The sequence below is a fragment of the Colletotrichum siamense genome (assembly GCF_013390195.1).
Source record: "Colletotrichum siamense strain Cg363 chromosome Unknown KSG_Cg363_contig06, whole genome shotgun sequence".
Lineage (NCBI taxonomy): Eukaryota > Fungi > Ascomycota > Sordariomycetes > Glomerellales > Glomerellaceae > Colletotrichum > Colletotrichum siamense.
Window position 1 is genome coordinate 1,027,061 of NW_023501019.1, and position 27,013 is coordinate 1,054,073.

A 27,013-nucleotide genomic window follows, 5' to 3' on the forward strand; every position below is an offset into this window, starting at 1 on the left:
CAAGCCTGCAATGCCAGCTGCTGGGTGCCACGCTTTGTGACTGGAGCTGTGTGTGAGCTGGGTGAGGCGTCGAGGTGTCGTCAGCGCGTTCAAGCCACAGACAATCCTAGCAGTGGCACGGCAGGAACGCCTTGGAAGCGAGGAGGAAGGAGTGGTGGGAGTGACGCTTGGCAAGGTTCAGGCGGCAAGTCGTGGCGCGGGCGGGTGATCTGCATGGTGCCTGCCTGCCCGGGTGGTAGATGTACCTCCCCTGCCAGCGGATGCCCGCAGGTACATTTGTTGACTTACCGTGCTCGGGAAATGCTGACCTAATACGCAGCCGTTGAGTGCCCACTGCCGGGCGCTCGGAGGTGCTGTGGTCTCCGTCTCTATCGTCGTCGGTAGAGCCGGTACCTTAGCTCACGGGCTGGAACAGCGACACGCCAGCTGCCAGTGACAACGCGGTGCGCTTATTAAGGCAACAAAGCGACGAGAACATGGGACGAAAAATTCGGGCGGGCACGGTGACGACATGACCCCTGAATCGCCAACTCAACAACTTTCATTGACAATAGGGGTCTCCGGCCTCCGGGCTCCGTCTTCGTCCTGTCTTTTGCCAATGGAAGGTCCCGTCCAGTTGGGATGACGGCACTCCCAAAGAAGCCGAAGTCAATGGCCGTCGTCCAACTCTGACCGGTGACATTCCGCCAGACTTCAGCACTGCAGAGGATGGATGAATGACTAGAGCTGACGGACTGACTGACGTGTTCTGTCTGCTGCGTCGTCCAGACAGTTGTGAGATGCCTGGTTTCAAGAGACTCAAACACCATCTGCAACAGCCGCCCAATTAATGCCCGTCCAGACATCGGACATTATATCGCGTGTCCGTTCCCCTATTGCATCCTGCGGGAGTGCTTGCGGCAGTCAGATACGGATTCCTCAAACTAAAACTTAAGGCATGGAAGGCAAGACAAGGTGCCTTCAAGCGGTGCGCCCAACGTTCGCAACCAACAAAAACACTGCAGGCCCAGCCACCTATCGCAGGCTTGCTTCTTCTTCTTCCTGCAGAGTGATCGCCCTTTAATCAAAACCAGCGCAAGACACCAGAGAGGAAAAAACCTCTGCAGAGTGCAAACCTCTCGCTTCCCCCCAGCAACAAACCAGCAGCAGCGCATCGACACTCCTCCTTTCCGCTGATTCCCACCGGGTGGGCCGGAAAAAGACAAAAAAAACGCAGCTTACCGCAGGTCCAGAGGTCATCCGCGTACAACAGCGGCCTGCGATTCGCTGCGTCGCTTACCTAGTGGTCCAGTACAGTCTCCCCGAGTCCCCAGACTGGCCCCTAGGCACCCGGACAGACACCGTGAGAATTAAACCCATGTCCGCCTTAAGATTGTCCCTGATCCACCGTAATTCCGCCTCCGGTGCAAGCCACGGGGGAAATTGAAAGACCTAGAGAAAAAAAAAAAGCCCCCGACGACACCGACCACCGACCGCCTCCCTCGGCTTTCTCTTGGCTCCTCCTATTAACCCTCTGCCTCCTTTTGAAGAAGTCACCGCCATCCAACAACGCCTCCTTCTTGTTCACCACCTCAGCCTTGACCGACTTTTGTCTCGTCGTCAATTGCGACCGAACACCAGACAGCGACCTCTGTCTCTGCTCTCTCAACCTCAACCCAACACCTCACCTATACACACGCGACACCCCGCAGTCTCTCATCTTAGCATCACTACAACAACAAACATCCTCATTGAGGGCACGATCAGCCGCCGCACCGCGACAATGACCGCGCCCGAACAACTCCCAGAACAGGCCTCGTCGCCAGCACCCTCTGGCAAGGACCAGGCCGTCCGACGACGCAGAAAGTCGAGCATCAGAGCCCACGGCCAGCCGTCCTCTGCCTCCGCGAAGCAGGACGAGCTCGTCGCCCAACGCAGCCGCGCCCGCGCTCTCCTCCGCAAGTGCAAGCACATCGCCGTCAAGCACACCTGGACCACGCCGCTCGTCCTGATCCTCGCCTTCCTGTCCACCTACGCCATCAACCCTACCGAGTCCAACATCGTCCACCACTTCCTCTTCCTCTCCTACAAGCTCTCCGACAACACCGCCGACGACAATGACGCCCCCGTCCACTACGGCAAGGGCCCCTGGGACATCGCCTTCGTCCTCTTCTACTCCATCGTCCTGACCTTCACCCGCGAGTTCGTCATGCAGGAGCTCCTCCGCCCCCTCGCCAAGTCCTACGGCATCCGCTCCAAGGGCAAGCAGCTGCGCTTCATGGAGCAGGGCTACACGGCGCTCTACTTTGCCATCCTCGGCCCCGCCGGCATGTACGTCATGAGCCGGACGCCCGTCTGGTACTTCAACACCACCGGCATGTACGAGCTCTACCCGCACCGCAGCCACGAGGCCATCGTCAAGTTCTACTACCTCTTCGAGGCGGCGTACTGGGCCCAGCAGGCGCTGGTCATGCTCCTCGGCATGGAGAAGCCGCGCAAGGATTACTACGAGCTGGTCGCGCATCACATCGTCACCCTCGGTCTCATCGGCCTCAGCTACCGCTTCCACTTCACCCACATCGGCATTGCCGTCTACCTGACCCACGATATCAGTGATTTCTTCATGGCCGTAAGTGACACCCCTGCCCCTCGTCCGGACGCACCCCGAATCTAACAATATCAGATGTCCAAAACGCTCAACTACATCGACCACCCGATCACCGGTCCGTGGTACTGCCTGTCCCTCGCTTCCTGGATCTACCTGCGCCACGTCATCAACCTTAAGATCCTCTGGTCCATCCTGACCGAGTTCCGCACTGTCGGCCCCTACCAGTTCTACCCCGACTGGGACAACCAGCAGTACAAGTGCATGGCTTCCAACATCATCACCTTCGGCCTGCTGGGTCTGCTGCAGGCGCTCAACCTTTTCTGGCTCTTCTTCCTCGTGCGCATCGGCTACCGCTACGTCTGGCACGGCGAGGAGAAGGACGACCGCTCCGAGGCCGAGGAGTCCGACGTCGAACCCCTCGAGACCATCGAGGAGGTGTCCAAGATCGACGCCGTGCCCGTCGCGGAGGTTGCGAGCGGCGTGGCCAACGGCAGCGCGAAGCGGAGCAGACGCGCATGATGGGAGGACAACCACACTTCGATTCGTTGGCTGAGACCGTGCGAGTCTCAGCGCTGTTGTACATATAGCATGCTTATCTAATGTGTAATGTGTAATGATCATGAACAAAGTCATTCGTTTAAACCAATCTGGCAAGCCGTTTTCGCATGCGACGTGAGAGTGATTGGGTGGAGTGGTGACATCATGTTGGGCATGTGAGACTGCGGCCGGGAGACTCGGAGGAGGAGCATTTGGCTTATCCAGTTGCAGAGCGACGTTGAAGCTAGGTTGACGGTTTTGGGTCAGCACGCGGTCGGGCCGGCATTTGCATGTGAGGGGCTTTTTACGGCGCATACAGCGGCGCAAGGAGGACGCCAATTCGTCTTTGCCAAGTTTTGAAAGCTTGGGTACTAACGTTTGAAATCGCATCAATCGGTCTTGAGTCTGGGTTTTTTGTTCGATTTTGCTTGGAAATTTACATTGGTTGTGTAATCGTGTGCTTCTGAATGTTGACCATATGTACCAAAAGTTGCGAATCTTCTTGAATCAAAGTCGATACAAAATGGTGTACCAAAATTCGTCGCTCCATCAGCACAACTCATTGTAACATGAAAACTTCTATATGAACATAAGAAGATACAGAGATTCTTTTGAGACAAAATTCATTTCAAAGGAAGAAGTACGAAAGCTGCTACATGATCCGACACCCCAGCCGGGTCGTGTCAATGAAGGATGTGGACGCGGACTGAAGTCTTCTCGCAGGCTGCTACATCCGTACAAGCTACAAGCGGCAACATGTTTCTAGAATATGGAAATAGAAACAGAAGAAACCTTCAGCACGATGTCTCCCGAAGATGTAGTGCGATCGTCTCATGGCATTGGTCCTGCCAAACTGCCATCCCAAGCCAGCCAACTCAACTCACTTCGACAGCAAAGCCACAAGGTCCTCAACCGCAGCCACCGCCACACGCGACTGACCCCACGTCGGCAACCGGCCTCAGCCTGCGCCGGGACACGTGACCGCCTCCAGCCTTCCACACCGACGGCAGACTGGCCCGTGCGCCAGCTTTTGCGAGCTCCAGAAAAATTTCCAATTGAACCCAGTGGGGGTGAGGAAAAATTGAAGAAAAAAAATCCGACCATCTCGAACATCTCGATTTCCTCTGTCTCGAGACGCCCAATTCCACCTCCCCTCCTCCGCCTCCACACCCCCCGCGCGCGAGGCTCTTTCCTGTCGGCTTCGAACGACATTCAAACCACAAAAGAGTGCTTGAGACAGAACAGCAAACATGGCCCAAGCCGTCAACTACCTCCTCTATGAGGCCCCCATGGGCTACGGCGTGTTCCACGTCGAGAACCAGCCCGACAGCATTGGCCTGCGCCAGAAGGAGGCCCAGGAGACCATCAATGACCTCGCCCGCTTCGGCAAGATGGTCAAGCTCGTCAACTTCACCCCCTTTGAGTACGGAACCCCCTTCGCGCGCGTGTAGCATCATGCTCTTTTTTCCCCCACCGCGGCGCGTCTCGGTGGAGAGACAAGACTTCCAGAGAGACCCAAAAGGCTAACACACGTGTTCCCACCAGCACCGGAAAGCAAGCGCTGGACGAGATCAACCACATCTCCGAGGGTCTCATGTCCGTCCACCTCAAGTCCGTCCTCGAGCTCAACCTGCCCCAGACCTCTGGCAAGAAGTCCAAGGTCACTCTCGCCGTGGCCGAGAAGAACCTCGCGTCCGTGATCAAGTCCACCTTCCCCGGCGTCGACTGCGAAACCTCCGAGACCTCAGAGGTCGCCGGCGACCTCCTCCGCGGCGTCCGCCTGCACGCCGACAAGCTCCTCAAGGGCCTCCAGACCGGCGACTCCACCGCCGCCGGCCTCGGTCTCGGCCACTCCTACTCCCGCGCAAAGGTCAAGTTCAGCACCACCAAGAACGACAACCACGTCATCCAGGCCTCCGCCACCGTCGAGTTCCAGGACAAGGGCGTCAACCAGTTCTTCATGCGCGTCCGCGAGTGGTACGGCTGGCACTTCCCCGAGCTCGTCAAGATCGTCTCCGACAACCTCACCTACGCCAAGCTCGTCCTCCTCATCGGCGACAAGTCCACCCTCAACGACGACCGCCTCCACGACATCGCCGCCGTCGTCGAGGAGGACGGCGAGAAGGCCCAGGCCATCATCGACGCCGCAAAGGTCTCCATGGGTCTCGCCATCACCCCCGCCGACCTCGAGATCGTCAAGGGCTTCGCCGAGGCCGTCGTCCAGCAGGCCGAGGCCCGCCGCGCCACCGCAAACTACCTCGACAAGAAGATGTCCGTCGTCGCGCCCAACCTGCAGACCCTCATCGGCACCCCCGTCGCCGCCCGCCTCATCTCCCACGCGGGCTCCCTCACCGCGCTGTCAAAGTACCCGGCCTCCACGCTGCAGATCCTCGGCGCCGAGAAGGCCCTCTTCCGCGCGCTCAAGACCAAGAGCAACACCCCCAAGTACGGCCTCATCTACCACTCCAGCTTCATCGGCAAGGCCTCCGTCAAGAACAAGGGCCGCATCTCCCGCTACCTCGCCAACAAGTGCTCCATCGCCTCCCGCATCGACAACTACACCGAGAACCCCACCACCAAGTTCGGCGAGGCCCTGCGCCAGCAGGTCGAGGATCGTCTCGAGTTCTACGCCACCGGCAAGAAGCCCGCCAAGAACGCCGACGTGATGGTATGTCTTTACCCCCTTATCCTCCAGCAGAACGCAGCTAACCCAAACCGCGCTCAGGCCTCCGTCCTCGAGCAGGTCGAAGGCGACCTCGACCTCGACGACGCGGAAATGGTCGACGCCGCCGCCGAGGAGGTCAAGAAGGAGAAGAAGGACAAGAAGGAAAAGTCCAAGGACAAGAAGGAGAAGAAGGAGAAGAAGCGCAAGCGCGACTCCGAGGTCGCCCCAGCCGTCGAAGAAGAGCCCGAAAAGGCCGACGGGGAAAAGAAGAAGAAGAAGAAGAAGAAGTCCAAGGACGAGTAAAGGAAGAGACGAATCGCCATCGCTGCCGCGCAAAATACCCCCTTTTTCTGCGCGCAATGGGTTTGCTCCAAGGAGGGTCTCTTCCCCAGACCCCTTGAACGACATGTTCTACAAAAGAATCTTCCCATCTTTTCCTCCCCTAGGTCAACAAAAAGAAACCTCATGTTACAAAAAAACTTACGGCGGCACATAGGTTTTTTCCTCACGGCATTGGGACTTGGCTTCTTCTCCACCATCCTGTCTTCTCTTTTACTTTTTTCCTACCTTTTCTGTTTGGGAGTTATCAGGGCAATGAACATTGGGCTTGTCGGAGTTTGTTTAGGCTGCGCAGATGCGAAAAAGAGAAAGAGAAAAAAAGATGTTTAATGCATATATATGATGTATGTGTATGTGTAACACCAGATCTTTACCCGTTCCCGAATGCTCCGCCGCGCCCCGTTAGTGATGGTGTTTGAATTTGCTGCGAGTGTGAAAAGTGGATGCCGTCTGTCTGATGAGCAGCTCTATGTGTTTGTGGACTGAATAAGCCGAGGGACCTCTCATGCATCAATTACCATCTTACAACTTTCAGATTCAAACACAATGGCATTTTCAACCCAAGTAATTTGTATCTTGTGATTTGGAGAAGTTCTGTAAAAAGGGGAGAGAAGCCTTCTCTCTGTCTTTGCTGGCTACCACTTTTTTACGCTTTAAAGAATAGGGAAGCCTGCGATGCAGATATTTGGAAACAGAACAGAACAGAACAGTAGTAGTAAAAAACAATAATAGAATAAGTTTCCCCAACCCAATGCCGGTCGTTTACAAAACGCCAGAGGACGCCGATTTCTTCCCGCCCGTCGCCTGGTCCTGCTCGCCTGCCCCCTTGAACTGACGACAGCCACACATCACACACTATCTGCATCAATACCGAATTTCCCGCCTCCGCCGCCCGTCGAGTCTGATATTCTCTGTGCCAGTCTCTTTCCTCTCTTTCAAAAACACGAGCAATGTCTTCTCGTCGAAGCGTTCACACTGTAGTCGTCTTTTTTCGCGTCCAGCTTCCACCCCCACAACCGACGTGTAATAGGCGTTTCGCTAGCTCATGCGCCTTCGCTGCCAAACTCGTTGGTCCACTCTATTTGCTTGGCCGCGTCGTCGTCGGAGACGGTGGGATGCGACTCCTTGAGAGCCTGCTTGAAGTCTTTGAGCTCGATGATGGGCGCCATGAGCTCCTCCGAGTCGACGTCGTGGTACGTCATCTCCTTGGCCTCGGGGTCGCCGGGGGAGCAGGGCGTGAGTTTCCTGACGCCGTCGACCATGACCTGAAATGCGAATTAGCAAAAGTTCCTCGCAAGCAATCTAGCGTATAACGTCACGACAGCGTAAACATACCGGCTTGAAATGCGTCGCCTGGATGATCTTCCTCACGGGACCCATCAACGCCTGCTGCACCACATTGGAGATATCACTGCCCGAGAAACCATCCGACATCTCCGCGAGCACGCGGTAGTCGTCCGCCTGCAGGTTCGTCTCCGTGTCGCCGATGGCGAGCTTGAACATCCTCGCGCGGCCATTGGCGTCAGGCAGGCCGATGTGCACGCGGCGCTGGAAACGTCTTCGGATCGCGGCGTCGAGCTGCCAGGGGATGTTGGTCGCGCCGAGCACCAGGATGCCCTTGCTATCGTTTCCGACACCGTCCATCTGCACCAGCAGCTCCGTCTTGATACGCCTCGACGCCTCGGACTCGCCCTCGCCACGCGGCCCGCACAGGGCGTCGATCTCGTCGATGAAGAGGACCGAGGGCTTGTTTTCTCTCGCCATGCTGAACAGAGCCTTCACGAGCCTGTGTCACCGGGTGTCAGTCGTTGAAGATTGCTATGCCACGAAGCAACTCACCTTTCACTCTCTCCCATCCACTTGCTCACCAGGTCCGAACTGCTCACGCTGAAGAAGGTACTGTTCGCCTCCGTTGCGACCGCCTTAGCCAAGTAACTCTTTCCCGTTCCCGGTGGGCCGTACAGCAGGATACCCTTCCACGCCTGGCGCTTGCCCTGGAACAGCGAGGGGAACTTGATGGGCAGCACAACGGCCTCCTTGAGCGTATCCTTGGCGCCCTCGAGACCGGCGACGTCGTCCCACCGCACGTTGGGGCGCTCCTGGAGGATGGCGCCGCTGAGGGCGTTGCGCAGCTTCTTGTTATCCTCGTCGCCCTCGTCGGCGTTCGCCTTGCCCTTGCCGCCGCCGTTAACGCCCATGGCCCCAGGCTTCCCGCCGCCGCCTCCCCCGCTCTTCTTCTGCTCGGCCTCGGCCAGGTACGTCTTGAGCTTCTCGGCGCGGTCCATGTACTCGGCCGTCTTTTGGCGGATGAGCTCCTTCGACTTGGGGTTCTTCTCCCATTTGACGGCGAGGACGAAGAGCTCGAGGGACTTTGTGTAGAGCTGGAAGGCCTTTTCGTACTCGGCGGCGTTGTCGGCGTCGATGGCCTGCTTGACCGTGCTGATGGCACGGCCGAGGAAGTCGGTGATGCCCGACATGGTTGCGGTTCTGCGTCGGAGTCGCTGTCGTCGGCGGGATTGCGTGTTCCTGCGTTGGGCGGCGAGTTTGCGAGCGATTCGTGATAAGGATGCAAAGAGCGGGGAAGCTTGTTGTGTGCAGCCGCCGCGCTGTCTTGTTCCCGTTTGGAGGGGACGCTTCGCAGTCGGGATGGGGTTGGGTAGGTAGACGGGGTGGATGTTCGATTTGGCCCCGGGGGGAGGATTGCGTCGGCGCTTGGCACTGGCTTGTCGGGGTGCGGTTGAGGGATTGAGGACGCTGATGCGGGCGATTCTGTGACGTTGCCTGGGCGGTTCGTGATGCCAGACACTGACGCTAAAGGTGCCTTGTTGGCTGGTGGGGGTGGGGGCCTTGAGGTGTATAGGTGCATATGCTGGATTGGGTGATGGAGGCTGCTTAGTGCGATCTCCTTCTGAGGCGTTCTATGTAGGCAGCAGTCAGCTTGATGACTGGTTTCTGTTCTGGCATTAGACAGATGTTAAAACGCTTAGAGAAAACTGAAATGTATTCCAAGAAAGCTAGACAACGACAAGTTGAAGACTCGGTGTGTCTCTTTCCATGTTCCAGGCTCGCGGCCGCCGATACTCACAAACCGGGGCCATATGCATCTAAAGAGCATCACAGTCTGTCACCACCACGTTCCCTAGCGCAGCAAACGGCAGCATCAAAGTACCAGGTATCGTCTTCAGACCACCAAACGAAACTCGAAACGGCGAAAACCTCTTGAGTCCTTGGCACCACAGGACATCTGACATTCCACCAAACATCCCAACTCGCGAACCACTGCATCGGAAGGCCGTCGGGTTTCTCACCGCACCCCAGTCCGCACTAAACGGACTTTTTTCTCACTGAACCCCTCATACACACGCACACAACTCACCCACCATGGCTGAGGTTCAGGCCAAGCTGCAAAAGCTCTCTGAAGAGTACACTGCTCTCCAAAATGGTATGTCTCAATCAATCTCATTATGCGTTAAGGGGTTTTACTAATTGCCTGCAGAACTTCAAACCACCGTCCAGGCGCGGCAAAAACTCGAAGCTCAGAAGCAGGAGAACCTCGGCGTGAAAGAGGTGAGTTTTCATCCTGCACCTACCACAGACGGATGAGCGCAAGACTGATGCCTTGCAGGAGTTCGACAACCTCAAGGACGGCGAGCAGATTTACAAGCTCGTCGGCCCCGTGCTGCTGAAGCAAGACAAGGTGGAGGCCGAGAGCACTGTCAAGGGTCGTCTGGATTTCATCACCAAGGAGATGTACGTGCATCACAATCTGCCATTCTCTCGGACGGCTTGCTCACTAACTTCTACAGCGAGAGGCATGAGGGCCAGATCAGGGACGTTCAGGGAAAGCTTGAGAAGAAGAAGGGCGACATCATCCAGCTGCAAACCAGCGCGCAGGCCGCGGCGGCGCCGAAGAAGTGATGCACGAATGACGGGAAAAAAGTCAGGTGTGGCATGAGTGGTGATACATATAACGACACATAAAACAAAAAAGCTACTAGGACTATGAATTATACCCAGCAATGCTCCGCTCCGATCACGAAGCTCCCAGAAACGCCTGGCTGATGCGCCCCCTTTTTCCCCATGATGGTCCCCGCCGATGAATGCCGACTCGGTCCCAAATCCATCCCCGGCTCGTCATGAAAAGAATCAAATGGTCATTACATCCCCCCTCTTTCCTCCTCAGTTCAACGCCATGATGGTGAACCCCCACGGCAAGCCCATATTCCTCGCCGGCAGCTCCGTGGCCCAGCCGATGGCGTTCTGGTACTCGTCCTCGCTCACAAACTCGGCGTCATTGACCTTGCCCTCGACGGCGTCCATGATGAGATCCGCGATCTGGCTCTTGGTGTAGCACCGGCCAAAGATGCGGCTCTCCTCGATCTTTCGGATCATGGCGGCGCGCAGCTCGCACTCGGCGAAGCGCCGCACGTCGCGGTCGAAGGTGGCCTGCGTCACGGGGCCGTGCTCATGGTGCGTGGCCAGCTTGCGGAAGAAGGCGACCATGCCGGCGACGGCCTGGGCGAGCATGTGCGCCTTGGTGACGTCGTCGATGCCGTGGAGCATGGAGGAGTGGCCCTGCTCGATGAGCTGGTGGGCGTCGTGGTCGAAGGTCGCGTGCACGACGGCGGAGATGCTGGCGGGGTTTGTGATGATGGAGTCTGGGTCCTGGAGGGCGAAGGTCTTTGCGATCTCGTCGTAGCACTGGGAGAGGGTCGTCCACATGGAGACGTTGTTCTGGACGGAGGCTTGGCCCATGCTTAGGGTGAAGTGCGACATTGTGCTGTCGATGCTTTCTTGAGGGTTGTTAGTGGCGAATCATGTTGGTTGGGGATGAGTGGCTGACTTTTGCAGATCGTGGATGACATGATGGGTGATGTGTTGGTGTGAGATGATATTGCGTATGTCACTTGAATATGGACACGCTGAATGTTGGATGATGAACGTTTACAATCATAAAATGCTGATAGCATCTATACAAGCAACAGAGGAGGAAAACTTCTCCTTTAATGTATTTGGCGTTGTCGCCTTGTGGCCTCATCGGGACGCTCATCTAGGCCCGGGATGGTCCAGGTCCAGGTCCAGGCATGCGGGACGCGATGGCGCCTATCCCTGAATCTGGAAATCTGCCCAGGCCAGGGCGAACACAACAGAATGGCCAGGTCCGTCATCCGTAAATTATCGACTATTCATGCGGCAGTACCCAGTTTCGCGGGAGATGTCCGCGGTCACTCAAAGCAAGCAAGGCAACGGCGTTAGCACGGCGGTGGTTCCCTCCACGCGCCCTCCACACTGCCCGCAAAAACATCGAGCCATCTCGCCGTCAGATTTGGCGGGATCGCAAGATGCGATAGCTGATAACCTGACGACTCGGCACCGCCACGCAACGTCCCTGAGACACTTAGCTAGTGGGAAAACCCCCCAAGCAACCACAGGGCGTGTCTCAAGACCTAACCGCCTAAGAACAGTTAGGAGGTAAACTAACTAGAGGGGGGGGGGGCTTACCTAACCACACTAGCCTAACTAGGCAGGAGGCCCACTTTACTAATATTACTCAGCTAGTCAGGTTATCTTAGCCCTCTAGTTAGATAATAACCTAGAATACTAAAGTTTCCCTCCTATATATTTAATATAATAAATCTTATAAATCTATTATAATTACTCCTTAATTAATTCTAAAATAATCCTTTTAATATAGCTACCCTTTAAATTTTCCCTATTCCTCTTAAGTTTACTATTATTATCCCTAATATTAAGGATAAAGTAGTTAAAAACTTAGTAGTTATATAGTAATATTAAAAATCTAAAAATATTTAAACTTAGCTCTAAATAAATTCTATTTAAAAAGTAATTTAAGAGTAATTCTAAATTTATTCTAAATTAAAAAAGATTATTTACTTATTAAAATATTATTAATTTTAGTTTTAGTAGAACTAAATATTTAAAACTACTTTTAAATTAATAATATAGTATTAATAACTATTTTAGAATTAATTTAAATTCTTAGATTTCCTCTATACTTAAATATAAATAAAAAAGAGGTATTATATATACTTAATATTTAAATACTAAATAAAAAATAACTTAAAAACCTATTTATTAATATAAATAATTCTAAATTAATTATAAATTAATATATAACTAATTATATTATAGCTTTAATATTACTATAAATAAATAATAGCTTAGAAAGCTATTATATCTATATACTTCTAAAATATACTTTATAAATATATTATATATATATATATAAATAAAAAAGTATACTCTCTTAATAACTAAATATAAATATTTTAGAATTACTCTAAAGTTACTTTTAAACTTTTATAACTATAATAAAATATAATAATATAAACTTATTAAAAAATTATATATAAAAAAGTAATAAAATATAAAAGATATTACTTAAATAATTTATTCTAAATTATTTTACTAATTAGTATTTTTATATATAGCTAGATATATAAAGTAATAGCTTACTTTAAGAGGTATACTACTTATTATAACTAATTAGATTCCTATTAACTAATAGTTATAAAATATAAAATAAATATTTTAGAATTAGTTCTAAATTACTTTTTAACTACTTTAAAATATTAAGAGTAATATATAACTTTATATTTAATATATTAACTAATTAATAAGCTATAAATATTATAATAACTACTTTCTAAATAACTATATAAATAATTATAAATAGATTTAAGTAATTATTATAAATAATAATCTACTTAATAATATCTTAAAGTACTATAGTATCTTTAAGAAAACCTTATAAAAGATTACTTATTACTATAAATATATAAATCTAAAAGTATTTTAGATTAATTCTAAGTTATTTAATAACTAACTATATTATACTATATATAATTAATACTATTAATTATAGTATTAAGTAGAACTTTTTTATTTTATATAATTTAGAATTAATTTTAGTTATATTATTAATATCTTATAATATATATTACTACTTTATTAACCTACCCTCTATTATCCCTTTTAATATTATAGAGAGGCTTTCTAAAATAGTTCTAAAAATAAGTATACTTTATATAAAAATAAATAAATACTAAAATAATATTACCTCTAACTTAATTCTAAAATAATTCTAAATATATTTTTCTAGTTATATAAACTATAAAAGTTTATTACTAAATATAATAATAAAACGCTCTATAACCTATATAAAAGCTTTATTAATCTTAATAAAGTTATAGTATTAATAAAAGCTTAAGAAGTAATTTAAAATCTAATTAGATATAATTATTTAGTAATATAATATAAATACTAATTTATATAAGTTTAATAAGAGAATAAAATATAAATATTTTAATATTAATTCTAAATTAATTTACTTACTAACTACTTATAATATATCTAATATTATAACTATAATAGAGAGAATTATATCTATATCTATTTTTATAATAAATAAGTAAAGATTTAAAAATAAAATATTTTTAAAACGTTTTAAGTTAATATAAACTATAAGTATATTATAGGGGTAAATAATATTAAAGTTATCTAAGGATAGTATAATCTTATTATAAAAAAAAGTAAGTAATTTAAAATTATTTTAGAAGTAATATATAAAATATATCTAATAACTTTAGTACTTACTTTTATTTATATATTTATAAATAATAAATTAACTAAAATATATAAAAAGATATATAAATTAGTTTTTAAATAATTAAGAGAGGAATATAAATTTAAAATAAAATAGAAATATATCTATAATAAAGGTATAATAAGAGTTATCCTTAATTAAAACTATTAGAATATAAAAAGTAAATAAAATATACTACTATAAAATTAATTTAAAACTAATTTAGAAAAATCTTAAACTATATCTTTATAAATTATATAGTAACTAATATAATTAAAAGTAATATATTAAGTATATAATATACTACTATATAGTCTACTTCTAGCGTAATATTAAGGTCTATATATAAAAAAGAGGTCCTAAATTACTTTAAGATTAAATATAAAGTTTTATAAGATATATTAGCTATAAAGTATATTAAAAACTTTATATAGCTTTAAAAAGTATAAATCTTAATAGAAAAAGTAATTTAAAAATACTTATAGATTAGTTTAAGAGAGAGAGGGTTAAAAAGCTAAATAAATTATAAAGCTTAATAAATAATCTTTTATAAATTAAATCTAAATTACTCTTAAATACTTTTAGAAGATTAAAATTAAATTATAAATAATATAAATATTATTAAAATATTATATAAAGTTTTATATTAATAAATAGAAAAGTTTATACTTATATTAAAGTATATTAAAGAGTAAGTTATTTAAAGATTACTTAAGAATTATTTCTAAACTACTTTTAGATATAATTAATATAATAAGCTTAATATTAAGTATAATAATATTTATACTATACTTAAGCTAGCCCTATTATAAAGAGATAAATCTCTCTAAGAGCACTATATTATATAAGCAGAAAAGTAAAATAAATTTTTATAAATTATTCCTAAATTAATTACTAATTAATTTAGAAATAAAATAGCTCTACTATACTAAAGAGTATAATACTAAAAATAATACTAAGTTTAATTAACTTCTTTCTTATTACTTTTTAATACTTATATAGAATAAAGCTAATAATAGTAATTAGAAATTATAAAATATTTCTTATTTACCTTAAAGTTACTTTAGAAGCCCCTTAAAATTAATTAAAAAGTAATTACTATCCTATTTAAGTTAGTTTACCTCTTCTAAAGTAGAAAAAGCTAATCCTAATTAGAGTAAAGCTCTAACTCCTTAGCTACTATAATTAGATTAAAATTAATTATAAAAAGCTTCTATAATAAACCTCTATAATAAAATATAATAAAAATTAGAAAATAACCTTAATATAAAAAAATAGAGACTTTAAATATAAGAAAGAGTATAATAAGTAGAAGTAAAAAAGATTAAAAATTAATCCTAAAATTAACTTATAAAATTAAAATAAAGATAAATTAACTTTAAAGCTTTTATTTATAAAGCTAACTAGCTATTAGAATTAGCTTAATAGTAGAATAAAGAACTAAAAAAGATTAAATAAATATTTCTAAATTAATTTAAAAAGTAATAGTTAGTTAGTTAACTAAAATTAATTTAGAACTAATCCTAAACTGCTCTTATTAAAAAAGAAAACAAAAAAGAATAAATTAAACTTTAAACTTTAAACTTTAAAGTTTACTAAAATAAAAAGTATAAAGATAACTAACTATACTAAATAGTATATTATTATTTTCTATTATATAATTAAATAGATTATTTAGAAGTATTATAGTATATAAGGTATTATAAGAAATAGTTTAAAAGTAATATAAAGTTAATTTAGAAATAGTTTAAATATAAAGTATATATATTTAGTACTACTAACTAAAAGTATATATAATATTATTAATATAATTATTTTTATATTTAATAATTAATAGTATATTAATAAATTAAATATTAAGTTATTTTAATTAAATATAAAGCTTATAATTATAAATATAATAAAGATTAAAAAATATAATATAACTTAAATATTTTATATATATATATATATATATTAATATATTAAGCTATAATATAGAAATAATATATATTATATTTTAATATATTATATTATAGCTTAATATTAATATATATAGTAAATAGTTAATATAGCTAGTATTAATAAGTATTATTATAATATTACTTATACTAACTATTAAATATTAAATATTAATTTATAGTTAGTATAAATAATACTACTATTATTTAATATATTAGCAGTCTAGTTAACCTATATAAATAGGTATCACAGTTCACTCTATACTTTTTTTATAGTACTAAAACCTAATAATAGCACTTTAACCTATACCTAATCTTAATAAAGTAAATAAATAAATCTTAGTATAATTAGTTATTAACGTTTAGCTTAACTTATCCTTAGTAGAAGAGAGTAGGTAGGTAAGTAGTAGAGTAGCAAAACGTACTAATAAAAGCATTATTCATAACACTATTATTTATAAACGCGTTATTTATAACGCTCTTATTTGCAAAGGCGTTATTTATAATATAGCTAGAGCTTAGTGATAGCTTAAACTTATACTTAAGGGTATAAACTTAATAGTGTAACTCTTTATGTAGCTAAAAAGGTTCTTATAGTTATAGTATAAGAACTTAACTATTTAAATAAAGCTTTAAGCCTATTCTTTATATCCTCCTATACGTATAATAACTTTATATAATATCTTTCCCCCTTATTATACCTATATATAAGCTAAGTAAAGCTACGCTAAATAACTTAATCTATAAAACTAGAGTTAATAAAATTAAAAGCTCTAAGTATAGTAACCTTCCCTATACTAATAAAAAGATTCTACTTAAATTCACCCTAAATTACTTATTTAAAATAACTAATAAAGATAATATAATAGAGTTATATAGCTTTAAAGTTAATATAAAGATAGTTAAAGCTATTAATAGTAATTCTAGTATATATAACTACTTTATAGACTTCCTTAAAATAGCTAAGGTAGCCTAAAAGCTTAGTAAGTTAGGAAGGGTAAATCTAATATATATCGAAAGTATAGCTAATAGTAGTAAGGCTATTAAGACTACGTAGTAAGGTAGAAGACGTTATAATAGTGTGATAGTATAGAGGCCTTAAGGCTGCTATACCTAGTAGAGCTTATAGTATAGACGTCTAAATAGCAGAGGAGACTTTAATAGAAAATAGGCGTAGATTAAATATAGCGTCTAAAGGGTAGTTATAGCTTAGAAAAGCCTTAAGAGATAGAGGAGACTAATAGAGATAGAGGCAGCTAGAGGAAAATAGTTAACTTAGCTTGTTATAATAGTTGAAGTTAGAAGAGCGTAGAGGTAAAGAAGATATCTAAGTCTGAACTACCTATAGTTATATAACTTAAAGGTTGTTAGCAGAAGGTAAGGGGATTAGTTTAGCTTTCGCAGTTAATACTAGTTAAATTTCATAATATAAGGCTAGCAGCCCACTATTATTTAATATATCTAGATAATTAATATAATTAGTATAATTTATAATATTATATTATATTTAATAAGTTTTATTTAACTATAAAACTATAATATATATATATATATATATTATATAGTATATTATATACTTTTTAAAAAGGTGTTAGTTAATAATTAAATTTAAAAGAACTTAATTATTATTATATAATTAAATATTATATAATATATTAAATATATTATATTCTAATATTAAATATATTATATTCTATATAGTTATTAAAATATAATATTAAGTATAATATAAGTTATATATTATATTTATATAATATTTTATATTTTATATCTTTTAAACTTTATATTAATATATATATATATATATCTAATTATATATTAAAACTATATAAGTAAATAACTTAAAAAATTATTATTATTATCTTTATTTATATTATAAATATTTTAATCTATTATTATATTTTATATCTATTATATTATAATATTAAACTTAATTTAATTATATTTAATATTTAATATTATTAATTAATATTACTACTTAATATTAATACTATATTATAGCTTATAATTAATAGGTATAAACTAAAGTTAATAAGTTAGTAAGTTATAACATAATAATAATAATAATAATAATAATAATAATAAGTTTTAAATATAAAATAGTTTATTATATATATCTTTATTAATATAAATTTAGCTTTAAGTTTTATAATATATTATTATATTATAATAGTAATTAGTATAATTAATATAGATTATATTATTATTTTAGTTAGTATAATTAGTAATTTAGTATAATAAATAATAATTTAATTAATATAGTTAATCTTATTTAAGATAAGTAAAAATAAATATATTTTATAATATTTAATAGATTTTATTAATATATAATATATAATATAATATAAGATATAAAATATAATATAATACTTATACTATATTTATATATTATATCTTATATATTATACTTTCCTTATAATACTTATTATTAAAAATATATAAAATAAATATATAAGTATATTTAGAACTATTATTAAAGATTATTAAGAGGCCTCTAGCTGTTTACTGTGATTTTTACCTGCTTAGAGCGACAGACCTCCTAACTCTGCGCCTCCTAATAATACATACAGCCTTTAGTTATATGATTGTAACCTGACGACCTCCTAAGTCTCTAACCACCTCTCCTAATCTTAGCTGCACTTATATATATGTTAATAACTTTACTATCTTTAACTTCACTTTAGTAATAATATGGTTTATAATTACTTAATTACTTAATTACTAACTACTAAACTGTTAACCTATCCTCTCTCTCGCGTATTACTTACGTTACTAACACTATCCCTATCACTGCTTTACCGTCTACTATAGTAGCTTTTTTAGAAGCAAGTTATTACTATTATTATCTTCTTATTTAATTAGGCTAGCTAATACCTTTAAAGTAGCTATACTATTATTAGTAACACTCTCTCTATATAAGTAGTTAGTATAAGGTGCATTTACTAATAAGCTCTACTAAGCTTATACTTAAGCTTAGGCTATATCTACCTTAGTATTATAGAGGGTTTACGCAAAGAAGGCCTACTCCTTAGGATAGCTAGAGATATATATAGCCTCTACTTTAAGGTTATTAGAGGTGTTTATCACCTTAATTATAGTATAGAGAGGGTCCTTTTTAGAGGTATTCTTAAGAGCTCTATTTAATATTACTATAATAAATTACTTCTAATTAGAGTTAGAGTACTTACTAAATTTAAGGGCTTTATTTAGTATAGATATTATACTATATAGTGATAGTTTTAGTTATTTTTTTAAAGAAGGGTATATTTAGCATAAGGTTAGTATTTTTATATTCTTTATATAGTGTAGATATTATAAAAGATCTATTATAGGTTATAAAGTAAAGAAGAAGAAGAGAGAAAGGTATAAGCTCTACGTATAGAGCTTTTTATACTTTTAGCTATAAGAACTTCTTATAATAACCTCTTTAGTTAAGGAGTTATTTCTATTTAGTAGTATTTATAGATAACCTCTTTAGTTAAGGAGTTATCTCTCTTATAGTAGTATTTATAGTACCTTACTAGAAGGTTTAATAAAGCTATCGCTATAAGAGCTTTAGTGACCTTTTTAGCCCTAATATAATTAGCCCTGCTATATATAGCGCTGCTGGCCTTATGCTATACAGCTAGTGCTATTACTGTTCTATTAGTCTATTTAGCTAAGGTATGCGTTTAACTTTATAATATTTAGAGGGTTTACCTACTAGTAGGAATATATAGGGTTTCTATACTGTTTTCCTTAATTAGTAGAGGGTATAAGTTAAGGTGCTTATATAGTGTTTCTAGAATTATGCCTGCGTATAGGGTGAATTTTGCTATAGTCTTTTTGTGGGGGGGCTATATTATAACTACAAACTTAAAGATTATTAAGAAAGTATAAAATATAATATAATATTTATAAAAAACTTAAAAAATATATATATTATATTTTATAATATATATTATTTCTTAATATTTAAATAATATCTATTAACTAAACTATTATAAATTATAGTAATTTCTAACTATATTAATTAACTTAAATTATATTAATAATATTAAATATACTAACTATATAATATATATTAGTTATATTATTTATATTAGTTATTATAATAATATTAAATATAGGATTAAACTTAAAACTAAATATATATTAGAAAAGATATATATATTACTTTATATTACTATTATTTTTATTATATTTATTCTTATTATATAATTATTACTTTAATAAATTTATTAAATAAGTATTAAGTATAAGCTTTAATATATAATATTAATATTAATAAGTATTTAATAAATATATATATATATTAGTAGTCTAATTAATTTATATAAGTAAATATTATAGTTTACTCTTTATTTTCTTTATAATATTAAAAGTTAATATATATATATTATTTATTTATATTAATAAGTAATAACTTTTAAATATAAGTTATTACTTATTAATTATTAATATTAGCTATTACTATTATATAATATCTAATTTATTATTATTATTTTATAGATTTTAAATATTATAAAAGTATATATATAAATATAATATAAATTAAATTTATTAAAATATAATATAATATAAATCTTTTATTTTAAACTATTACTTAAGTTAGATAACTAATTAATATAATTAATATATAATAAAGTTATTAATATAGACTTATTATAATTTTAAGTAATAAGAATATAATATTAATTAATAAAAGCTTTACTTTTTTAGAACTTAAGAGAAGTAATTTCTAATAAAATTCTCTAACTAATTATTTTATAATTAAAACTATTAAACTAAATAGTTTATATAATATATAATAGACTAATTTAATTATAAAATATTATATAATATTTCTAAGTAATATTTAAATCTAAATTATATAACTTTAAAATTATATTATAATAAAATATAGAAAATTTTTTTTATATAAGATATTTATAATATATTTAATATATATTTAAATATAATTTTAATTTATAAGGTTCTACTTTATATATTAAAGTTTAAATATAATTTTAAACTAAATATTAATAAATACTTAATATATTATATAATAACTTTTAAGTATTTATATTTTAATATATAGAATTACTATATTATAAATTAAATATATTCTTATTATTATCTATTTTATAATTTTATTATTTACTATATATATATAATTTTAAATTTTATAGATAAATTATTAATTAAATATAAATATAAATAATAATAAAATATTAAAATATATTATTATTATTATTATTTATATTTATTTATAAATAATAAAATATATTTATTAATACTTTTAAATATTAATTTTAATATTCCTTTATTAATAATAAAATATATTTACTAAGTTTTTAAATATTAAGTTTTTTTTAATATTATTCCTCTTAATAATAAATCTTTTTTAAATCTTAAGCCTTTATATTAATATAAATAATAATATATTTAAAATATATTATTATTTATATTTCTTTATTAATAATAAAAAATATAAATAAATTAATAAATACTAATTTATTTTATTTTAGCTTTTTTAAACTAAATCTCTTTTAAATCTTAAGTTCTTCTTAAAGATATAAGTTATTTATTATATATAAATTAATTCTAAAATAATTATAAAGTAATCTAAAAATAAATATTATACTAAATCTTTTAGTAAAAACTAATACTATAGGTATCTTTAATTATAAAAATTTATAAATTATAACTATTCCTAAATTAATCCTAAAGTAATCCTAAAATATTCCTAAATTAACTTTAGATCTCCTCCTTAATATTAAACTTATTACCCTCTTTAAGCTCTTTAAGCTTTAAGTCCTCCTTAAGCTCCTCCTTAAAACCTTTAATAGCTTTATTATAAGTAAACTTAACTTAATAAATATAAGTAGTAATATACTTTTTAAGAAGGCCTCTAGCTATTTACTATGATTATTACCTACTTAGAGCGACAGACCTCCTAACTCTACGCCTCCTAATAATACATACAGCCTTTAGTTATATAATTATAACTCTCCTAACCTCAGCTGCACTTATATGTGTACGTTATACTAGACAACTTTACTATCTTTAACTTCACTTTAGCAATAATATAGTTTGTGATTACTTAATTACTTAATTACTAACTACTAAACTGTCGACCTATCCTCTCTCTCGCGCATCACCTGCGCTGCTAACACTATCCCTATTACTGCTTTGCTATCTACTATTCTTCTTATTTAATTAGGCTAGCTAACGCCTTTATAGTAGCTATGCTGTTATTAGTAACATTCTCTCTATTTAGTATAAGGCATACTTACTATCTCTATATAAGCTTTACGTCCTCTTTAGTACCTTTAAGTGCTTTAGAGAAGAAGTCTTATTTATTAAAGTAGTTAAGGATATAGTTAAACTCTACGTTAATATTATTTAAGGCTTTCTTAGTAAGAGGGATAATATTACTACCTATAAAGGCTTCTAGGAGGCTTATTAATAGAGCTATTAGGATAATATACTTTTAGTTTTCTTTAGATTATTCTTTAAATAAGAGTTTTTTATTAAGTATACTAAGGTTAAACTTATTTTAGATATATTATATATTATTTATAGAGATAAGTATGTTATTTAGCTTATACTTAGCGAACTTAAGTGTTTTATATAGTATAGATATTATGAAGGATTTATTATAAGTTATAAGGTGAAGAAGAGAAAGAGGGAAGGGTATAAGGCCCTATATATAATAGTAGAGCTTTTTATACTTCTAGCTATGAGAACCTCTTATAATAACCTCTTTAGTTGAGGAGTTATCTCTATTTAATAGCATTACTAGGCTATAAGAGCCTTAGTAACCCCTTTAGTTCTAATATAATTAGCCCTACTATATATAGTGCTGCTAGCTCTGCACTATGTAGCTAGCGCTATTACTGTTCTACTAGTCTATTTAGCTAAAGCGTGCGTTTAACTTTATGTAAAGGTTTACTTACTAGTAAGAATATATAGGGTTTCTATACTATTTTCCTTAATTAGTAGAGGGTATAGGTTAAAGTGCCTATATAGTGTTTCTAGAATTATGCCTACGTATAGGGTGAATTTTGCTGTAGTCTTTTTATGGGGGGGCTGTGTTATAACTATAAACTTAATACTTTTTAAGAAAGCTTAATTAATTCTAAATTAGTTTAAAATTAATTTTAAAAAGATTAAAAAACTTATATTTCTTCTTATTAGTACCTTTATAACTATTATACTAATTATTTTTCTTAGTTTTAATACTTTCTCTAAAAATAGAGAGTATACTAAAGATATTAATTTAAAATAAATTAAAATTAATTTAAAAGTAATACTAAAATAATTTAAAATTACTTATAAAAATCTTATTACTATATTTTATAATAAGAAGCTATAAAAAAGTAGTAATAAGATAACTAATACTCTTTCTCTTCTTAAAAAGTATAATAACTATAATATTCTACTAAATAGGAAAGCTATCTTTTAGAATATTAAAGTAATAATAAAAAACTTTAGAATTAATTAATAATTAAACTAAAATTAATTTAAAAGTAATTATAAACTAATAGTTACCTTAATCTTAATAAAGCTAATAATACTAAGTTTATAAGCTTTAAAATAAAGCTTAATTCTATCCTCCTCTTTATACTTAATAATATAACTATATATATTAAACTTAGAGAAAAACTATAGCTTTTAAATTAAGTTAGAATTAATTCTAAATTAACTTAAAAATAAAAAAAACTTATATTAATATAGTTAATAATATTACTTAGTTTAAAAAAATAATAATAAACTTCTCTTAAAATAATAATAATTTTATTATTCTAAATTAATTATAAATTAGTCTTAAAGTAGTATAAAATTAATTTAGAAGTATTTATAATATTATAAATAAAAAAGGGAAGTAAATAAAATACTAAGATATACTTTTAAGTAAAACTTACTTACTATTAATATTAACTAAACTTTTAAAATAGGTCTAATACTCTTTTTATCCTAAATTAATTCTAAATTAATCTAAAAGTAATTCTAAAATATTTATAATCTTCTTTAACTTAAAAACTATAATTACTATCTTAATATAAATAATATAAAAAAAAAAAAAAGTAGAATTAATTCTTAATTACTTAAAAAAAGTAATTTTAATTATAATTTAAAGATAAAAAGAAAAAAAGAAAAGAAATAAAATTAGAAAAGAAATTTATTTTTAAATAAATAATTTATATATTTACTCTAATTACTTACTTAAATCTAGCTAATTAAAAAAATTATACTTTACTAAAAATTCTACTACTACCTTAGCTTCTCTAACTACTTTAGGCAGGTATAGGTAATATACTTACTACTTTAAGTAGGGTTAGGTGGTCTTACCCCCCCCCCCCCTCTAGTTAGTTTACCTGTGGTCTCCCTGAGAAGGACCATCTGTCCTCGCTCGACGGCGACCAGCAGGTGCCAGCGTGGGGGGTTGGGCGGCCTGTAGGCGACGTTGGACGAACCACGGAACAACAAGCGACAAGCTGCACGTCAAGCTGCCACGGGAAAGCAAGACCATCTGACCCTGTGCCTGTCCGACTCGTTCGAGCAGGCGGTGGGAGCATCCAAGCATGGTGCCACACTCAGACAGGCGTCAGACTCGAGCCGCAAGGGGATCAGTGCAGTGAAATCAGGAACGGAGGTTGGACAGGCGGGATGGCCGGGCCGCCAGGGCAGCATTCGTTTTTTTGGCCGTCCATTTCCTGGCAATGTCACTGGATTGCGAAAATTACACCAGCCAGGGCGATGTTCCGAGAATTCCCGAGGCTTGGATACTTTTGTTGGCTGAGGCGAGCAGGCGAAGGACGACTCGTAAATCGAACGGAAATACGGACGCACGAGAATGACGTCTCTTCTCTCGGGGCCCCCAATGCCACGCTGTTCGGAGCCGTCGAGGAGTTTTTCAAGTCCGCCGTGGCAACCAAGGTTTGCGCCAAGAGCCAAGGAAGTGTCCAGATTGCACAGGAAATGTCCGAGATGGTTCTTGACGGCGGATGTTGCTGTTGATAGGACTTGACGACGTCGGGGTGGAGCTCAGACATGCCCCGGGTCCTCCCGCCAGCTGCATGCCCGCTGTTGACTGACCTTTGGCTTGTTTAGTTCACCTGGACATCTTTTCGGTGAGCACACCTGACTTAGGTAAGCTCCTATCCATGTGAGTCACGTGATCCAGCATACAGCCGAGTGACACAGCAGGGGTCCGAGCTCTACCCCTCCATTGCCGGCGCGGTGCCCAACACTGTGAGGTGAACCTTGTCGGCTGCCATGGCGGGGTGCTTCAACGCTCAGGTCCAGTGCTTCAGCCACCCGTGGCTCGCCTAGCGCTTCGTCATACGGTTCCTGGGACGAAACCCTTCAAGGCCTTGACCGAATGGTCGAGCATCTGCGACCTCAAGGCTGCCACTTTCTGGCTCCCGACCTACGAACAATGCAAACGACTACCTGAACGGTGTCCGTCACCAACAGCGACCCTGATACGACATCCGGCACTACCGCACCCCGCTCCCCGCGAGCTCAACATCCATACCAAACATCCCCAACTTCGACCTCCGAGCATCTTCCCCCCGACGAGAGACCGCCAAGATGAACGGACCCTCGAGCCCCCGGCCTGCGCGGCCCATGAGCATCAAGGAGATCACGAATGCAGCCGAGGACTTCGAATTTAGAACGACGATTCCCTTCAAATACTGGGCGCGCTCCGCAGACACGTTATTTCAAGAGGTCGGTACCCCTTCCCCAGCACCTGCGTGCGCGGCACTGACTAGGCACCCAAGGCGACGTTTGCGCTGCAGGATCGCGACATCCGGAAAGCATACCAGATGCTATGGCGTCACTCCGTCCTCGTCCTCAGCCATCTCAAGACCCATCCCGATGCGAAGCTTCCCGAGAACAAGGCGCTCACGAAGCCGCTCTTCAAACGACAGCAGGAGGAGGTGTTTGGCCTGCTTGAGAGCCTCAAGCCGCAGATTGACCGCGACTATAATGAGTGGCAGCAGATGAACGCATACCAGAAGAAGGCCGAACCCGAGAAGAGGCCCTCGAGCTACGACGAGTTTGCCGCACGAGACCCGACGCTGAGCGGCAATGCGAAGATCCTCGATGCCGCTGATAACCAAGAACTGGCCGTATCCCTGGCGCAAAGGGACTTCAAGAGAAGAGATGCTGCGAGAAAGGCCACGAGGCAGGCTGGCGTCAGTGAGGAGGAAGAGCAAGAGCGCAGAAAGGGCGGTCGCTGGGAAGACTGGGAACAGTTTGGCAACCCGGCTGCGGGCGTGGCCACAGACGAGGACGAGATTCGCAGACAGATTGAGGCGACAAGGAGACGACTCGATGGTACCGATGGAGGTCGCCAGGAGGATACCAGAACATCAAGGGCACCCGTCCCACCGCCAAGGCCACCACCGCCCAGCTACTCATACCATTACCCATCTATCTCGAGACCGAGGGCGGTCGAGTGGGACTCTGCGCCGTTGGAGCCCAAGCGAACCTACACTCCCTCATTACCACAGCCTCCCAAGCCGCCAAAGGAGGACTTCACGGTATTGCGCCAAGAGCTCGATGCTGCGCCCCCGTCACGTCCTGGCAAGGAACCTCTCCCATCATACATGCCACCGCCTACCCCTGATTCGGGGCATAGGGACGTCCCTGAACTTCCCGCAAAGGAGGAGATTATGCCGCCGCCGTCAGCAAAGGAGCGTCTTACTTTCCGTCCAGCAGCGTACCTGGAGAACGGCGATCCGATCCGCCCGGTCTTCCTGCCCACGCAGCTCCGGGAGGCTTTCCTCAACATTGCGGCGGACAACACCCGAAAGGGCCTCGAGATGTGTGGCATCTTGTGTGGCCGGCCTGTTAACAACGCGCTCTTTATCAATTGCCTCCTCATTCCTCAGCAAAAGAGCACGCCAGACACCTGCGAGACGGAGAACGAGTCGGCCATGCTGGACTACTGTATCAATGAAGACCTGTTGATGGTCGGCTGGATTCACACGCACCCCACGCAGACGTGCTTCATGAGTTCGAGAGACCTGCATACCCAGGCGGGATACCAGGTCATGATGCCGGAGAGTATCGCCATCGTGTGCTCTCCGAGACATCAGCCATCGTATGTGATCTCTCCACTGCCACCTGAATCTTAGCTGACAGACGTACAGATATGGCATCTTCCGCCTCACCAACCCACCTGGCCTCACTCATATCCTCCAGTGCACTCAAACTCAGACTTTCCACCAGCACTCCATCGACGACCTGTACACGACTGCTAGTAACCCACCGGGTCACGTCTACCACTCCGACAAGCTCGACTTTTATGTGAAGGACCTGCGGCCGAACCGGTAGGAGTCGGAATCTCGGCAGGAGAGCAA

General features: G+C 39.2%; 6 protein-coding genes across 6 annotated transcripts; 4 read left to right on the forward strand and 2 right to left on the reverse strand.

The window, feature by feature from the left end:
• Positions 1–1,762: 1,762 nt before the first annotated feature.
• Positions 1,763–3,106, forward strand: CGCS363_v009291 (Sphingosine N-acyltransferase-like protein FUM17; the record flags this gene model as incomplete). Its single annotated transcript, XM_036641140.1, has 2 exons — positions 1,763–2,608; positions 2,663–3,106. 2 exons carry the CDS (start codon positions 1,763–1,765, stop codon positions 3,104–3,106), a joined length of 1,290 nt encoding a protein of 429 aa, XP_036492856.1.
• Positions 3,107–4,374: 1,268 nt separating this feature from the next.
• Positions 4,375–6,092, forward strand: NOP56 (Nucleolar protein 56; the record flags this gene model as incomplete). Its single annotated transcript, XM_036641141.1, has 3 exons — positions 4,375–4,547; positions 4,670–5,792; positions 5,850–6,092. The coding sequence occupies 3 exons, from the start codon at positions 4,375–4,377 to the stop codon at positions 6,090–6,092; spliced, it is 1,539 nt and encodes a 512-aa protein (XP_036492857.1).
• A 1,079-nt stretch (positions 6,093–7,171) lies between these two features.
• Positions 7,172–8,605, reverse strand: VPS4 (Vacuolar protein sorting-associated protein 4; the record flags this gene model as incomplete). Its single annotated transcript, XM_036641142.1, has 3 exons — positions 7,172–7,393; positions 7,464–7,914; positions 7,968–8,605. The coding sequence occupies 3 exons, from the start codon at positions 8,603–8,605 to the stop codon at positions 7,172–7,174; spliced, it is 1,311 nt and encodes a 436-aa protein (XP_036492858.1).
• Positions 8,606–9,509: 904 nt separating this feature from the next.
• On the forward strand, positions 9,510–10,046 carry Pfdn6 (Prefoldin subunit 6; the record flags this gene model as incomplete). The annotated part of the gene is made up of 4 exons (XM_036641143.1): positions 9,510–9,570; positions 9,625–9,695; positions 9,754–9,878; positions 9,935–10,046. The coding sequence occupies 4 exons, from the start codon at positions 9,510–9,512 to the stop codon at positions 10,044–10,046; spliced, it is 369 nt and encodes a 122-aa protein (XP_036492859.1).
• A 261-nt stretch (positions 10,047–10,307) lies between these two features.
• Positions 10,308–10,993, reverse strand: CGCS363_v009295 (uncharacterized protein; the record flags this gene model as incomplete). Its single annotated transcript, XM_036641144.1, has 2 exons — positions 10,308–10,921; positions 10,972–10,993. 2 exons carry the CDS (start codon positions 10,991–10,993, stop codon positions 10,308–10,310), a joined length of 636 nt encoding a protein of 211 aa, XP_036492860.1.
• Positions 10,994–25,235: 14,242 nt separating this feature from the next.
• Positions 25,236–26,987, forward strand: sst2 (AMSH-like protease sst2; the record flags this gene model as incomplete). Its single annotated transcript, XM_036641145.1, has 3 exons — positions 25,236–25,373; positions 25,418–26,754; positions 26,804–26,987. 3 exons carry the CDS (start codon positions 25,236–25,238, stop codon positions 26,985–26,987), a joined length of 1,659 nt encoding a protein of 552 aa, XP_036492915.1.
• Positions 26,988–27,013: the final 26 nt, after the last annotated feature.